Below are 16,054 nucleotides of genomic sequence, written 5' to 3'. Positions count from 1 at the left end.
ATGATTTATATAGACTTCTTAAAAGTGAACTCTATTATGGCATTTTTCCACTGCAAGTACCAGCTCGGCTCCACTCGGCCCTGCTTGGCTCTGTTTGGTTTTCCACCGCATGGTACGGTGTTGGAACGGTTCGGTACGGTTTGGTACGGTTTGCTTTTCCACTAATAGTAAGTGGGTGGGATAACAACGATTCTCTGACCAATCAGTGGCTAGTAGTGACAAACAGTCAAGGCTGCATGCAAAGGATTGTGGGATATGGTACCGGTACATAGTTACATAGTTACATAGTAGGTGCGGTTGAATAAAGACAACAGTCCATCCAGTTCAACCTGTGTAGGTGTGTGTGGCTGTAATCATCTCGCATACCCCTGAATGTTCTGATCCTTGAGATGTACGTCTAGAAGTCTTTTGAAAGCCACCATATTACCTGCAGAAACCACCTCTTGTGGTAGAGAATTCCACAATCTTGTAGCCCTAACAGTAAAGAACCCCCCACGTTGCCTGAGGTTAAAACGCTTCTCCTCCAATCGCATTGTATGCCCCCGAGTCCTCATGCAATCCCTGCGACTGAATAGCTTTTCTTCTAAGCTGGGATCCCCATTGAGATATTTAAAAATTGCTATCATGTCCCCCCTCAGGCGTCTCTTCTCCAGGGAGAATAAATCAAGCGATTGCAGACGCTCCTCATAATCAAGGTCCTCCAATCCCCTAATTTGTTTAGTTGCCCTTCTCTGGACCCTCTCCAGCTCCAACACATCCCTTCTGAGGACTGGTGACCAGAACTGGACAGCATACTCCAGATGCGGTCGGACCAGAGTTTTATAAAGTGGAAGGATTATAGTCTTATCTCTGGAATACATCCCTTTCTTAATGCATGCTAATATTCTGCTGGCTTTGGCAGCTGCCGCATGACATTGCATGCTGTTGCCTAGTCTATCATCCACCAATACTCCCAGATCCTTCTCCATTTTTGATTCTCCCAGGGGTTCCCCTCCTAACGTGTATTGTGCTTTTATGTTTTTAGTCCCCAAGTGCAAAACCTTACACTTCTCCACGTTAAACCTCATTTGCCAAGTTGTTGCCCACTCCGTTATTTTGTCCAGGTCATTCTGTAGGATATCTGCTTCATGCTGTGCAGTTATTGCCCTACCTAATTTTGTGTCATCTGCAAAAACTGATATTGAACTACAGATCCCGTCCTCAATGCTGTTTAAGAATAAATTGAACAAGGTTGGTCCTAGGACTGAGCCTTGGGGGACCCCGCTTACTACCTCAGACCAGTCTGAGTATGCGCTGTTTATTACCACCCTTTGGACACGCCCTTTTAGCCAGTTCCGTATCCAAGAGCAAACCCTGCTGTCGATACCTGCAGACCTTATTTTATAAATTAAGCGCTTATGGGGAACTGTATCGAACGCCTTAGCGAAATCCAAGTACACCACATCCACTGGTCTGCCCCTATCTAGCACACAGCTCACCTCCTCGTAGAATGTTAAGAGATTGGTTTGACAAGAACGCCCATTTGTAAACCCGTGCTGGTTACTACTAATGATGCTGTTGCCCTTAGCAAACTCTACGATATAGTCCCTTATCATCCCCTCCAGAAGTTTACATACTACTGATGTGAGACTAACAGGCCTATAATTTCCCGGGGTACGGCCCTCTTGGAACCACAACTGAGGTGGTACTGTTTAAGCGAGCCGTACCGTTCGGTTCCATGTAGTGGAAAAGCGCCGCCGTACCCTACTATACCGAACCGTTCCTACACCGTACCATGCGGTACCATGCAGTGGAAAAGCACAAAAGCGAGCCGAACCATTCGGTTCCATGCAGTGGAAAAGCGCCAAAAGTATCACTATAAAGTATACAGTGTATTGGACACGGGTCTACTGGTAGTGTCCCAGCTAGTGTGACAACGTTTGGGGTGCTTAGTTGTATGGTTGTGCTGTCAACGTTCTCTATTATAGAAGTCTTCTTTAAAATTGATAAATGTGAAGCTAGACCTTCTTTTCAAATATGCAGGTTTTGGTGTATTTAAAAGACCAAAAGGTACAAATTAAGCCTTGCTGCCGCGTTGAAGAAGTCCTCTTTTCCAAAGCATTAAACTTAGCCCCTTTACATATTTCCAGCTTTATATATAAAAGGTGTCCATGAAAGCAGGCAAATAACATGGAACATGGAAGTTTACAGTATGTAAACACAAAATCTATCTTTTAGTATTTTTGGCAACATACCTCACTGTATACAGAAATCCTACTGCAGACTGAACAAGCCGTCTTGAAGTTAGCAGCACCATTGTCAGCCTGCTGGTATCACTCCTTCAGCTGACTCGCCTCCTGCATACAAGATAAGCAGCCCAGCAGGCAACTAAAGGTGCATACATGGCAGGCTGACAACCCTGTTGCTAATTGCAGAGCAGAGGTTTAGTTTTGTCAGCCTGCAACAGGAAATGATATTGCTGGTAGGTAATTTTGAAACAGATTCCCAAAATCGGTGCCGCCGGTCCCGTGCATTGCCATTCCCTTTGCCTAGTGGGGGTGGGATGCGCGCTCGCCCTCCAGCGCCACGCGCACGACCGATGTAGGGCTACGTCAGTTCGCGCAGGAGAGGCTGCCTGACGAAGTAAATCTGTGGCAGGCGGTTTAAATGTGGTTAAGAAAACTATAAAGAATGAGGCATGATGCCAAAGATACTAAAAAATAGATTTTAGGTTTACACACACTTTAAACTGCTTGGTCTGTTTATAGTGTCCTGCTTTCTAAACTAAACTGACTACAAAGGCCCCTCTCATGAACATTTCGCAGCTCCTAGTACTGCCAGATCAAGATCTGTATACAGGAAGTTCTAATTGACTGCACACCAAGGCATTAGAACTTCTGGACCAGAGATGCAGCTTTACCACCCAACACAGGTTCAATTGACTATGACACTTGTGAGGCACTAGCTGGCAGGATTGTGGACTATGTATATGAGACACTGACTAGCAGGAATGTGAATGGTGTAGGTGACGCACTGGTTGGCAGGATTGTGGATGGTGTAGGTGACGCACTGGTTGGCAGGATTGTGGATGGTGTAGGTGACGCACTGGTTGGCAGGATTGTGGATGGTGTAGGTGACGCACTGGTTGGCAGGATTGTGGATGGTGTAGGTGACGCACTGGTTGGCAGGATTGTGGATGGTGTAGGTGATGCACTGGTTGGCAGGATTGTGGATGGTGTAGGTGACGCACTGGTTGGCAGGATTGTGGATGGTGTAGGTGACGCACTGGTTGGCAGGATTGTGGATGGTGTAGGTGACTACACATGGTGAGGGGTTTTAGGGTTTATGACTGATATGGAGAAATCAAACATTTAGTTTTCTCAGAATCCTAATAGATTCTGTCCTGGGTCCTGGAAGCCAAAGAGTTCGTAGAGCTTTGGTGGGAATAAGCTTTATTTAACTGAATTTGTTATGTATTGTTGAAGACATATTGTTGCTTATCCAAGCCACTTCTTCAGTTCTAATGAGTGGCAGGAGATTACTCCAGCATTTATATCTACACAGGTAGGAACGACACCTTAATCCAAAAAGCCCGGAAAGGAAGATGTTTTTGTAGAAGAACGGGGTAAAAGAATTATTGGACTGTGTGTTACATGTTAAGGACATGGGAGACTTGGGCAAACTCGCCCACACAGAACAGCATCTTCTTTTTGACTCTCTTACAGAAGCGTGTTGCGCTCCTGCTCCTCATTCCAGCATCCGGGTTTTGGCTGTGATACATTCTCTCTGTCTGTTCACCTGCAAGGAGACTGATGTAGCCAGTCACTGGGTGGAGACCAAACCGGATTTAAGCCAGCCAAGCCTGCAGTCTCATGCTTGTGATTGCATGTGTAATACGTGCTCAAACTACCTGTTTGTCTACCCTGTTCCTATGACTGCTAGGTTGGGTTTTCTTGTTGAGAACCTCAGATCAGATATCGACTATTCTCTGAACTCTGCCTGCCTTTTAACTATGGATTGGATCCTGACTATTCTGAACCTTGCCTGCCTTGTACCTGGACTGTCTTTGAATCATTCTCCCTATCTGCCAACTGCAAGTCCCTGTTTGCTTTGCTCAGTTCGTGCCTGCCCTGGCGTGGTAGCCAGGCACTATAGCATTGTGGGGGCAACCAAGTACCAGTAGGCCTGCTTGCCTTATGGTAAAGGGGGCTGCTGTAGGTGAAGAACACAGAAGTTAGCTATAGTGCCTGACCATTTGCGTTTGTGACAGACTTTCACCACCCACTGGAATACAATTGGGGGTCATTAGAACTCTGCAACTTTAGACTTTGATGGTACCAACAAACACAGAGAAGAACACAGACATGCCAGGAGTACTTTGAAAGGTTACCCATACTGGCTTTTATTAAAATGTCCACTAGGTCAAGCAAGAACACAGGACTATCAAACAAAGTGGCATAATATAGTAATTCCATATGTAGCTGGAATCTCGGAAACAAAATTAAAAGAATATTTAACACACTGCAACCACTGTGTCTTTCAGGCACAGGACACTGTGGCAACAGCTTGTACAAACAAAAGACCCAACATCAAAATACAAGTGCAGTAAATCGTATATGTAATACAGTGTAGTGAGAAATCCAAAGACCTGAACATTAAGGAGATGAAGCAACCTTTTAACAAATAAATGGCCCAACATACAGGGAAATCTCTACAAGTCAAGTCCTACAACTTAAGGAAAAGGGACATTCCTTTGAGTACAATGAGGTGCACATTTTGGATAGAGAGGACTACTGGTTCATAAGTGGCACAAAAGAGGCCATCTACATCAAACTGAAACAACCATCAATAAATGGGGGATAGGGCCTTCAAAACTATCTGTCTTCCACAAATAATGATGTTATAACACCTCTACCATGCCGTTTTGACAACAATTCACACCTTCAGCCATGTTTACCCCTATAAATCCTTTCTGACAGCAAAGATGGGATTATGCAACTAGAACTGGATGGTTCCATCATTTTTTACACCTCTATTCACTTCTTGGACAATAAGATCTACCTATTAGAACTATAGAGGCTTGAATAAGCTATGAATAATCTTAAGCATTAAAAAAAAGTTAGGCTGTTTGTTACTAACTACTATAGATATACCATTACCTAGATCAGTGGTCTCCAAACTGCGGCCTGGGGGCCAGGTGCAGCCCTTTGCTTGCCTTTATCCGGCCCATGGGGCACTTTTTCTTCCACTGATTCAAGACCATATTCCTCCCACTGACAACAGGGCATAATTCTTGTTACTGAAATCAACGGGGCACTATTTCTTCCACAGACACCAAGGATGGGGCACAATTCCTCCCACAGTCACCAAGGATGGGGCACTATTCCTCCCACTGACACCAAGGATGGGGCCCTTTTCCTCCCACTGACACTAAGAAAGGGGCACTATTCGTCTCACTGACACCAAGGATGGGGCCCTTTTCCTCCCACTGACACTAAGAATGGGGCACTATTCCTCTCATTGACACTAAGAATGGGGCCCTATTCCTCCTACTAATGCCAAAGACGCATTGTTTTCTCCTAATGATGCCAGGACAGTTTCTGCTTTCTATGGGCACAGTCCGGCCCCCCTAAAGTCTGGGGGGCAGTAAACTGACCCCTTTTTTAGACAGTTTGGAGACCCCTGATCTAGATAAAAAAAGAACCTTCACAGAAACCTTCTTAGTCCCCATGGTAGCCCTCATTCACAGTGAGGGCGGGTTTAAAATCATGCGAGTTCAGCAGAACTCGCACAATTTCAAACCCGCATTTCAGTCTCACTTAGGGGGCTATTGGAAAGACATCTGCGTGGGTTCATGCACAGATGTCTATTGAAATCGCTCCCCGAAGTCGCCAAAAGTAGTGCAGGAATTACTTTTGGGAAACGGTTTTGTGCCCCAAAGTCGGATTCAGACAGAGCTGTTGTCGGCAATAGCTTTGATGTGGCAGGCGATTAGACATGTCCAATCGCATGTCAAATCGACCCAATGTGAACGGGGCTAACCTGGTAGCCAGACCTCCTTATTAGTCTCAGCCTCTATAAAGATGAGCTGGCCGATGCTCAAGGTTTTCTCAAGGCTCTCTGCTGTGGAAGCCTGCTGCTGGGTGAAAAGGCTGACTGCTGGCAGAACACTAAAAAGGGGAACCCATTAGGGGGTACCCTATTAGTCAAGAACTGACATGAGTTTAGTCAATGGCTGGGACGAGCAGATGTCTGGTTTGGTTTATGCTATGAACTTGCTGTACAAAGCCCTGCAGCACTAAAACTGTGTTTGTTTGCCTTGCTGAATAAAAGTGCAGAACAAACCTGCTTTGGCTCTTCATGTGTGTCCCTGTCTTGTGCATGGTTTACTCTCACTACCTGTCAAGGCTGTCCCCTTTTACAATTTATATTATATGAAAGCAAAAACAGAACTGTTTGGATCGTGATCATAGAGGATAACACAATCAACATGTCTAGGAGTCATAAAATTTAAACCTGGCACTGGTCCCAGGTACAGAAAAAAAACATGTTGACTTACGCATTTCATTAACTTTCCAAATCAGTCACATCCTGAAGATCAGTGATCACATACATAAGCATTCCGGTTATCTACTAGAAACAGAATTATTGCCAGCAGCAGCTGATCAGTCATCCTGTTTAAAGTGGACCTGACTTTTGGCCTATTACTGTTAGTTTGGTTAAGCAGCATAGGCATGAAGCCCATAAAGCACTCTTCAGATGTAGATGCAGGTGTCCTAAATACAGACTGCAAATAATTGTTGATTCTGATTTTAATCACTGTCCTAATGGGAAATGTTACATTTTTTTGCACACGTGTGCGAAGTCTTCATTTTTTTTTCTCAAAATTGCCCAAAGCGGATCTTCACAACATCTGAGCACCACAAGCCAAAAACTCTATTTAATTAATATTTAACATTCAAAGCAAACTCCCCCATCCATCCAGGTCTCCATGCTTTACTTTGTTGAGAAATAACTTTGAAAAACACTTCCTAGCATTTCTGGCCATGGCCAACTTGAGTAAGGGCAAATGATTCCTGTAGCATTTATTTCCTGGAATACATCTGCCCCTGCATACATGCAGGAGGGCGTGCTTAGGTGAGAACCCCCCCCCTCCTGCCCTCCCGAAGACTCCTGGGATGTATGGCATAATGTGCCTAGGCAAGAAACCAGGATGTAACTTAACCACTTGCCGACAAGCCGCAGTTGTACCCTAAAAACCAAAGAAACTGGACTGGTTCTTGTCTAAGGTGCTCACACTTGAAAACATGTCTGAAGGTAGCGGTAACCCAGGGGGACCCACACCTAGCCGCTCCCTCTAGAGTAGGGCTACAGTGATGTTCACGGTGGTAACTAATACTGTATGTGTGTTATCACAAGGGGGCTAATGAGCGTTTCCTGCTCACCACCCTGATCCAGTTTACCATGAACCCAGTGTGACAGGAGAGCCGTGTAAATTATTGTTGAAGCTAATGCTTCTTAGATTAGCATTTACAAGTGAAGAAAGATGTCTTTCTGTGATGGGTTATTCAGATGGGCAGCTATAATGCTCTGTGATAGATTGCCTTTCAGAGGGCATTTGGTGAGGAGGCTATACGCCACCCTCAAGCCCTCAAATTGCCGACCCAGCTCATCACAACTGCATGCACTGCACGCAGGTGCAGGCCGGTTGCAGCATGGCCCCAGCATTTCTACAGCCCTCAACAGCTGAATGCCCTGGTTTAAAAGGGCAGTTGGGGGGTGGTAAAACCGCAGTTCAACCGCCTTTTTATTGCCCAATCCCAGCTGACTGTGTGAGCAAGCTCTAAGCTGATTGCTTTTGGCAACTTTGTATATTTAAATCTATTACCTTCTCTACAAGCCTCTCGGTCTTCTTTAGGGAACTGCGCCTCGGCCCCCTTTCAGCTACCGGAGAGCTTGCGGTCTGCTCGCTCACTTTGCCTGTGCGCTTTTCTTCTTGTTTCTCGGCCTCCCTCAGTTTGTGCTCGGAGTTCAGACAGTCATTGTGGTACAGCTGGTAGGTCTTCACTGCCTGTGGAGAAAAGATATGAAGTAAGTAATCAAACACTATTCGATAGAGGTGTGGCAGTCAAGAGCACAAATGAAGAACCAAAGATATGAATGATAAACCTGTTTATTAGATAAATGTCTAAATAAATGACATGATAAACGTTTGAACAAAGTGTATCTGAGTCGTTTTCAGTGCTACCATGTATTTGTCTAAAGCTTGCTTTCTCAACCAGGGTGTCATGGGACACTAGGGTTCCTCCAGAGGTTGCTAGGGGTTCCTTGAGCTGTCACAGATTTGTCTCCCACCTACAATGACCACCAAAGTAAGGGGGTAGTTTGCCACTGACAAACATCTTAAGGCAGCCTTTCTCAACCAGGGTTCAATGGAACCCTAGCGTTCCTCCAGAGATTGCTAGGAGTTCCTGGAGCAGTGATGGATTAAACACTCACCAGATGGTGCCTGCAAAGTTCTGGCATCAACGCCACTTGGCAGAGCCTCCTCCTTTTGTTAGTTAGGTAACCACTGGGACTAATGATCTGGGCAGCATTCTTCTCACTTACCATCACTGTAGGAAACCTTGTTCCTACTGACTACCAATAAAAGGAGCATTCTTCCCACTGACTACCAATGTAAGGGACATTCATCTCACTTGCCACCACTGTGAGGAGCATTCTTCCCACTGACTACCAATGTAAGGGACATTCATCTCACTTGCCACCAATGTAAGGAGGAGCATTCTTCCCACTGACCACCAATGTAAGGAGGAGCATTCTTCCCACTGACCACCAATGTAAGGAGGAGCATTCTTCCCACTGACCATCAATGTAAGGAGCATTCTTCCCACTGACCACCAATGTAAGGAGCATTCTTCCCACTGACCGCCAATGTAAGGAGCATTTTCCCTACTGACCACCAATGTAAGGAGCATTTTCCCTACTGACCACCAATGTAAGGAACATTCTTCCTACTGACCACCAATGTAAGGGGCATTCATCTCACTTGCCACCAGGGTAAAGAACATTCTTACCACTGACTACCAATGAAAGAAACCTTCATCTCACTTACCACCAATGTAAAGAACATTCTTCCCACTGGCCCCCAATGTAAAGAACATTCTTACCACTGGCCACCAATGTAAGGGGCATTTATCTCACTTGCCACCAGGGTAAAGAACATTCTTACCACTGGTCACCAAGGTAAAGAACATTCTTCCCACTGACTACCAGCATAAGGAACATTTTTTCCACTGGCCACCAATGTAAAGAACATTCTTCCCACTGACTACCAGCATAAGGAACATTTTTTCCACTGGCCACCAATGTACGGAGCATTCTTCCCACGGACCATCAACATAAGAAACATTCTTCCCACTGACCACCAATGTACGGAACTTTCTTCCCACTGGAAATCAATGTGAGACCTAAATATTATTGCAAGGGTTCCTCCATGGTAAAAAGGTTGAGAAAGGCCAGCCTAAAGGCAAGTATTCCAAGTCACCATGAGATGCTTTAAGACCTATAACAACAATATTTGCTAAGAAACAAAGTCTTCTGTAGATGCCTTTTTTTTATTTTTTACATACAGTATTTATCCTAGAGAGCCTTACTTGAAGTGCCCCTGTACCTTGGTGCAGCAGCAAAGTCAGAAAGATATTAACTGTTGGAGCTCATTAGGCCAAAATTAAAGCTGACGTCCAGTCTTTTCCCGGTACCTCCCTCCCCCCTTTTATGCAGGCAGATCGTGGCTGGTGGGAGGGGCCTGCACAAAGCTTCCTGCCTCGGTCCTCCTCTCAAGAGATGAAAGTAGTGGACTGGCTCTTGGGAGAACTTTTAAAAAACAAAAAGCCTTCATGGGTGGGCGTCAGTCTGAAGGAGCGGGTATTCCTAGGCAGACTGCATGCAACCCGCCCAAAGTAACGCCCACACATGATGCCGAGCCTCCATGATTGAAGAAAGCTCACAGTGTGCAGAGAAATCAAAGAACAAGAGAGGAGCCTGTACAACTCTGCAAGACTGAAGGGAAAGGCTGAGGTCAAATTTCAAACCCAACTGTATACTATATAAAAAATGAACTTACTTTGGAGTGCTAAGAGGAACACAGCTAATACCTATTTATACATAGGAATACATTTAAATGTGACACTGGCTAGCAGTCAACTTTGTTCTGTCTCATGTATATGTATTTTGTTTGTGTTGTATTAAAGTTTTTATTGTCCTGTAGTATACTGAACTCAAGTGGTGGTTTTGAGCCAATGCATTTAGTTTACTTATGTGATTTGGTATCTCCCTGTACTGTCCCTCCTGTTTAGTGCTAGTTAGTCCAGTCCTAGCTAGACCCTTCCTGTTTCCTCTATGGTCTGAGCATTAGTGCTTCGCAGAGACAGGGCTCATTTTCTTATACTTCAAAAGACTGGAGAAAGATCCTCTATACTGCAATTATCTGAAGCAAAATTGTGCTGGATTCAACTTCTGTGTCTTATTGAAGAGTTAAACTGCTTGTGGATCGTGTCAAGTCAGCAGGTGGCCATACTGTCTGGGCAAACTGAGGAGGTATGCCAATGCATAAGGCAGCATTTAAATCAGAGCTCCACCCAAAAGTGGAAGCTCCGCTTATCTGCCTCCTCCTCCCCCCCCCCACTTACGGCGCCACGTTTGTCACCTTTCGGTGGGGAGGGGAACAGGTGCCTGGTTTTCGGCCCCCTCCTCCTTCCCCCCTGCCACCAGGCCATTCACAAAGCGCAGTGCACTTCACGCATGCACATTAGGGAAATGGCTGTGAAGCCACAAGGCTTCACTGCCGGTTTCCCTTACAGGCAATGGTGGTGGCAGCACCCGAGAGCCGATGGGAACATCGCTGGATTCCAGGACAGGTTCCTAACACTTTGAGCCTCATGCTTGCCCCTGTCTAAGGTCATTTTCTCTCTCCTAGGAGCAGGAAATATTGCTGATTTTTGGACATATCTAAGGCTCACCATACACTTTACAATCTGACCATACAATAATTCTTTACAAAAACAATGGCATATGAGAACCTACCTAGACTATCCACTCAATCTGAATCTATTCAGGCAGACCCTTGTATTACATAGTTGTTGGGTAATCTAAATGAGATCATTCATCAGATTGTAAAACTTGTAGTGATCTTGGTTGTAAAGGCAGAACATGTTTTACCTTAAAGTGTTACTAAACCCACAACAGTAAAGTCAGTCTGTATACACAGTCAAGCATGCTTGTTATACTCACTGTGGAACCTAAGGGGTTATTCTTTTGCATTGTGTAAAAAGTCTGTTTGATCCTGTCTTCTCTTATCCTCCCCTTCCTCTACTGTCCCCAATCCATCTCCTGATAGAACAGAGTCTAGGGGACAGGCTGCACATGCTCAGTTTGGTGTATATTGCTAGTTTTTTTTTTTTCTTTCTTGTGAGGGTGCATGTGATCAGCACAAGGCCAATCGGCACTGTCCAGACAGAGGGTCAGGGGTCCTGCAGCCTCATAGGACAGTCAAAGCATGGTGTGAACTTGTCTCATTTAAGAACACAAAGTGTCATGTATGCCTGCTTCAAGTTTTTCTAACTCCAAGAGAAAAAGGTGACAGGGGCGGGAGCTCCAGCACATAGCCTGTGATTGGCAGGCTCAGCTCTGTTCCTGTGTGCTGTGTGAAGGGGAATGTGTCTCTTCCCTCCAATCAGCTCTTAGAATTCTCCTCGCTGAGCTCTGCAGTGTGTAATTCCAGCTCCCTGCCCTGTTTTTTGAAAGCACAGAAAAGCTGTATAAATTCTGAACTTTTAATGGATGTAGAAAATAGAAGAATTCAGATAAACAGGTACAACTTATGCAGGAGGATTTGTTTAGTCTCTGTGTATCACTTGAGACCAGTCACTTCACTGGACATATGCAAGGGTTTATAACTACTTTAATACAGGGAATGCATTTAAATATTACTAAACCCAGAACCTGCATTCACTATATCAGGTCTCCCACAGTACACAGAACATGCAAACTCAATTATTTTAGTAACTATAAACTGCTAAATACCTTTTCTCATCAGCAGTATACAACAGTCTTGTGACTTCTATCAGTGCCTGGTTAAAGCTTGTAGGAGGAGTTCTCATTCTGCTTCGATGGTCTTAAAAGGCCGCAGGACACCAGACCCTCTGTCTAGACAGTGCTGATTGGCCCTGTGCTGATCACATGCACACTCCAAAGAGAACAAAAATTGTTCCTTTTATCTTCTACATCAGGGTTTCTCAACTAGGGTTCCTCCAAAGGCTGCTGGGGGTTCTTTGAGCAATGAGGAATTTCTGCCTCTTAGGTTCTCACTGACCCCAATGATCTTTTTAGCTATCGATAAGGAGGTAATTCTTCCCAATGACCACAAGTGTAAGGATCATTCTTCCCACTGACCATCACACTAATAAATGTATTTAATGAGCTGAAGTTATAGCAATTTTTGAAACTGGAAAGGTTTTTAAAGGATTCCTCTATGTTGAAAAGGTTGGGAAAGGCTGATCTACCTGTTTGCTGTTGTAATATATTTTAGAAATATGAATTCTAAGAGGTAGGTGACAGTTCTTTGTTCTTCTTTTCAATTAGGTCGTTTTATTTTTTTTTATTTGGCCGTGTGTTTGGGGTCATGGCCATGCTTCAGAATGAAGCTGAATCAGATCACTCCCTGGTGGTACTGCATGATGGATAAGGATCTCCGTGTACTTCTCAGCAGTAAGGAGGCCATCAATTTTTACTAAATCAATACCATCTCTGCAGGAAATGCAGCCCTAAACCTGCTGCTAAACACCTCAAATAAATGCCTGCAGACATTCATCTACAATTCACAAAGCCTCAACAAACAAACTCTCTTTTGTTGAAAGTGGTTGTAAACCCTCACATACAGCCAGTGGCCTCAGGTGATACACAGATGAAACAAATCCTCCTAAATAATTTGTCCCTAATTTGTACATATTTGTAGATTTGTAAATAATTTGTATAGAGAGACCCGGAGTAAAGGAGAGAATAGACATGGACGGAGGGCCGGCATGACAGGGTTTAGCAGGGGGGCTAGCAGGGGGTGTCAGTTAAGTCTGATAAGCAATAATGGATTGTGGGACTCACTTGATTGGTGGCTAGGCCTGGAGTGGTCAATCTAGGGGTCTGAGAAGCAGAGGCGTAACTAGAACCTTCAGGGCCCCAGTGCAAGAAACCATGAAGGGCCACCCAGACCCCTGGCCGGGGCCCTTCCCTTCAAGCCTGGGCCTTTCCCACTGATCCTGGGGCCCTTTACTCCCGTTGTTGGGCCCTTTTATTACGGATGACGTCGCACTGACGAAACGCATAGAGCGGCATCCAGCGTCATACGTCACTTCCGGTGTGGTGGTTCTGGCCGGTGGAACGCGGAAGCGCCGCGCGGCCGAACACCAGAGACACATTGAGCAAAAGCTGACGGTGAACTTCTCATACTGTGAGTCGCTACACTTTTATTCTTTATTGAATTACTGTACTACGCCATGGAAGCCTCTTTTGGTTTTGTACACTGACTCCCTAGATGCGAGCACTACTACTCCGGTGAAACATCCAAACACCGCAGGCATCACAGTAAGGGGAGAAGTAACCAACCCGGCTGAGTGTGGAGGAAGGGAGAGGACTTGGTAAGTGCTTGACCTCCGGTAAAAAGCACTTTTTTCTCCCAGCACGCGCCATTAATAGCGCAACTCACTCACCACTTTATTTTACTACCACTGGTTTACCAACCACGGAGGCCAGTCTTCCCCGCAAGGGGATATCACAATAAAAGGTTTTTCAAGTATTATTTAAGTTTATTCACCCGATTTTTTTGCACTTGGCACTTTCTCACCGACCACAGGCTGATGGTCGCATTTCTAGTATATACTCAATAAATGGTACAATTCACCTAAACAACATATACTGTGGGTTGCACTACTGTATGCACTGTTTGCACACCATATTATCTCATTTATAGCACGCAGAACCTTATATATTGTATATTAAAGTGTTTTTTTTTGCACATAATTTGCTCTTATATGATCACAGTGCACTTTCATATTGGGACCACATACACCATTGATTTTGTTGTACAAGGTGGTAGCGCCCCATACCAACACCCCCTGACCCATATAACACTTTTACCCTTGTGGTAAGTTGGAGGCAGCACAACCATCTGGTCCTCTCGGTTATTAAAAACCGTTTTAAACATTTTAACAAGTTCAGTATTTTATCCATAGCGCGGGTGCACCCCAACTCTATTTTTTACCTTTTATTACGGACCCTTTCACAAGTTCTGCATTGGGCCCCCTCCCTGCCATCTTTGGGCCTCCCCACAGTGGTGGAATGCCAGGGATCGGTCGCAAGTGTGACCTTTGTGATCCTGGAAGTTCACCCACTGGTGAATTTTTTATCATTTTATTTTATTTTTTTACAATGTTACTGACTATGACTCTGTCCATTCAGAAAAGGAAGGAGCTGGTAAATTACATATTTACCGACCTCTTCCTGGTTCTCCATTGTGACACATCCCCTGCAGCAGCCGGGAGGAGAGGGGAGGGAGCACATTGGGGGGGGGGGGGCAGCACAGTGGGGGGGGGAGCACACAGGGGCCCAGAGAAAGCAGAACACAAGGGAACTGGATAGGAGGAGTGGCGGGGGCAGCATACAGAGGAACCAATCTTCTCCATTTTCCTCCTGCAGCTACAGGAGGAAAAAGGAGGACGGTGGTTTCTCTACATGCTACCCCCCCCCCCCAATCCAGGAGTACAGAAGAGCCGCACAGGCCCCCTGGAGCATGGGGCCCGGTTGCGATTGCAACCCCTGCAACCCCTGTAGTTACGCCCCTGCTAAGAAGGTCTTCAGTCAGAGGGGAGCCACGTAAGGGAAAACTCCCCTACCTCCCTCCCCTTTTTTCTTGTTTCTGGCTTTGCTTCCAGGCTCCCCCCTCCTAATATTTTGTTTTTAAGGAAGTTTTTTGTTTTTATGTGTTTCGTTGTCATGGCAGCTGGCGGGGTACAAGGTCCTTGTAGGTTAGTATGGGGCAAACATATACTTGGTAGGGACCCATCTGAGGTACGGTTTCCAATAATTGGTATGTTGGTATCTGCGACTAGTTGTCTCCGAATCGGCGCTGTGGCGGCTGGAGGCCTAATTAATTTGGACGCAGGTACTTTCTTCTTTGATGGGACCTTGAGGCCCCAGTTAAAGGTAGGGACTCGTCTGAGGTATGGCTCCCAGTAATTGGTATGTTGGTATCTGCGACTGGTTGTCTCCGAGTCGGTGCTGTGGCGACTGGGGGTCTAATTAAGTTGGACTCAGGTACTTTTTTCTTTGATGCCTACTAGGACCTTGAGGCCCCACTTAAAACTGGTTTTAACGTGTTATTTATCTGTTATGTATACAGTTTGTTAATAAAAGGCTGCTTTGGCCATTTAACTCCAGCTTGTGGTCATGTGGTTATTTATAAGGGGTAAAGGCAGGGCCATCTTTAATATTTATTGGACCCCGGGCAAACATTTTCTTGGGCCCTCCCGAATCCACTTGTCAACTTTTTGTGGGCAGTGCAGGCTCAAGGGGGAGCTGCTTTGTGCCCCACAGCAATGACTGGGCCCGGGGCAGCTTCCCCTTTTGCCCTGTGTTAAAGACAGCCCTGGGTAAAGGGAGTGATGGTCAGAGCTGTATATAGACAAATCATCTTTAATACCCTAGTCATGGTTTATCTACAGCCGTTTCTTTTCTACATCCATTCAAAGTAAAACAATAAGAAATAACCGCGCTCAGTCCAGAACCAATAAGCTCTAATAGAATGAAATACATAGGCTGCCAGCACCAAAGGATATGATTGTAATCCACAAAGCAATAAAAATAATAATGGGGTGCAGTGCCAAAAACAAGATGAAGCTGGAACAGTCAAAAAGTGATAGTAAAGTGATTTCAGGTAAGTCCACGCTGCTTGTTCAGTGAGAGAAGAGTGAGAGATCCCACGCCCAGGAGAGGTGACAAGTCCAGGGGTCAATCCACCACAGTG

The 16,054-nt window shown here is 45.3% G+C and overlaps 1 protein-coding gene across 3 annotated transcripts in view; it reads right to left on the bottom strand.

Annotated features, from left to right (window-relative positions):
* ARHGAP4 (Rho GTPase activating protein 4) overlaps positions 1 to 16,054 on the bottom strand; it is a 349,436-nt gene that overhangs the window by 116,490 nt on the left and 216,892 nt on the right. For all 3 annotated transcript variants that reach the window (XM_082262605.1, XM_082262607.1, XM_082262606.1), the window contains exon 5: positions 7,868 to 8,050. In XM_082262605.1, the coding sequence (XP_082118731.1) occupies positions 7,868 to 8,050 (183 nt within the window). The remainder of the gene's footprint in view (positions 1 to 7,867; positions 8,051 to 16,054) is intronic.

The sequence above is a fragment of the Pelophylax lessonae genome (assembly GCF_965119305.1).
Source record: "Pelophylax lessonae genome assembly, chromosome: 7".
Classification (NCBI taxonomy): Eukaryota; Metazoa; Chordata; class Amphibia; order Anura; family Ranidae; genus Pelophylax; species Pelophylax lessonae.
Note: the sequence above shows the minus strand (reverse complement) of the source record. Positions and strands in the feature narration are given on the sequence as shown.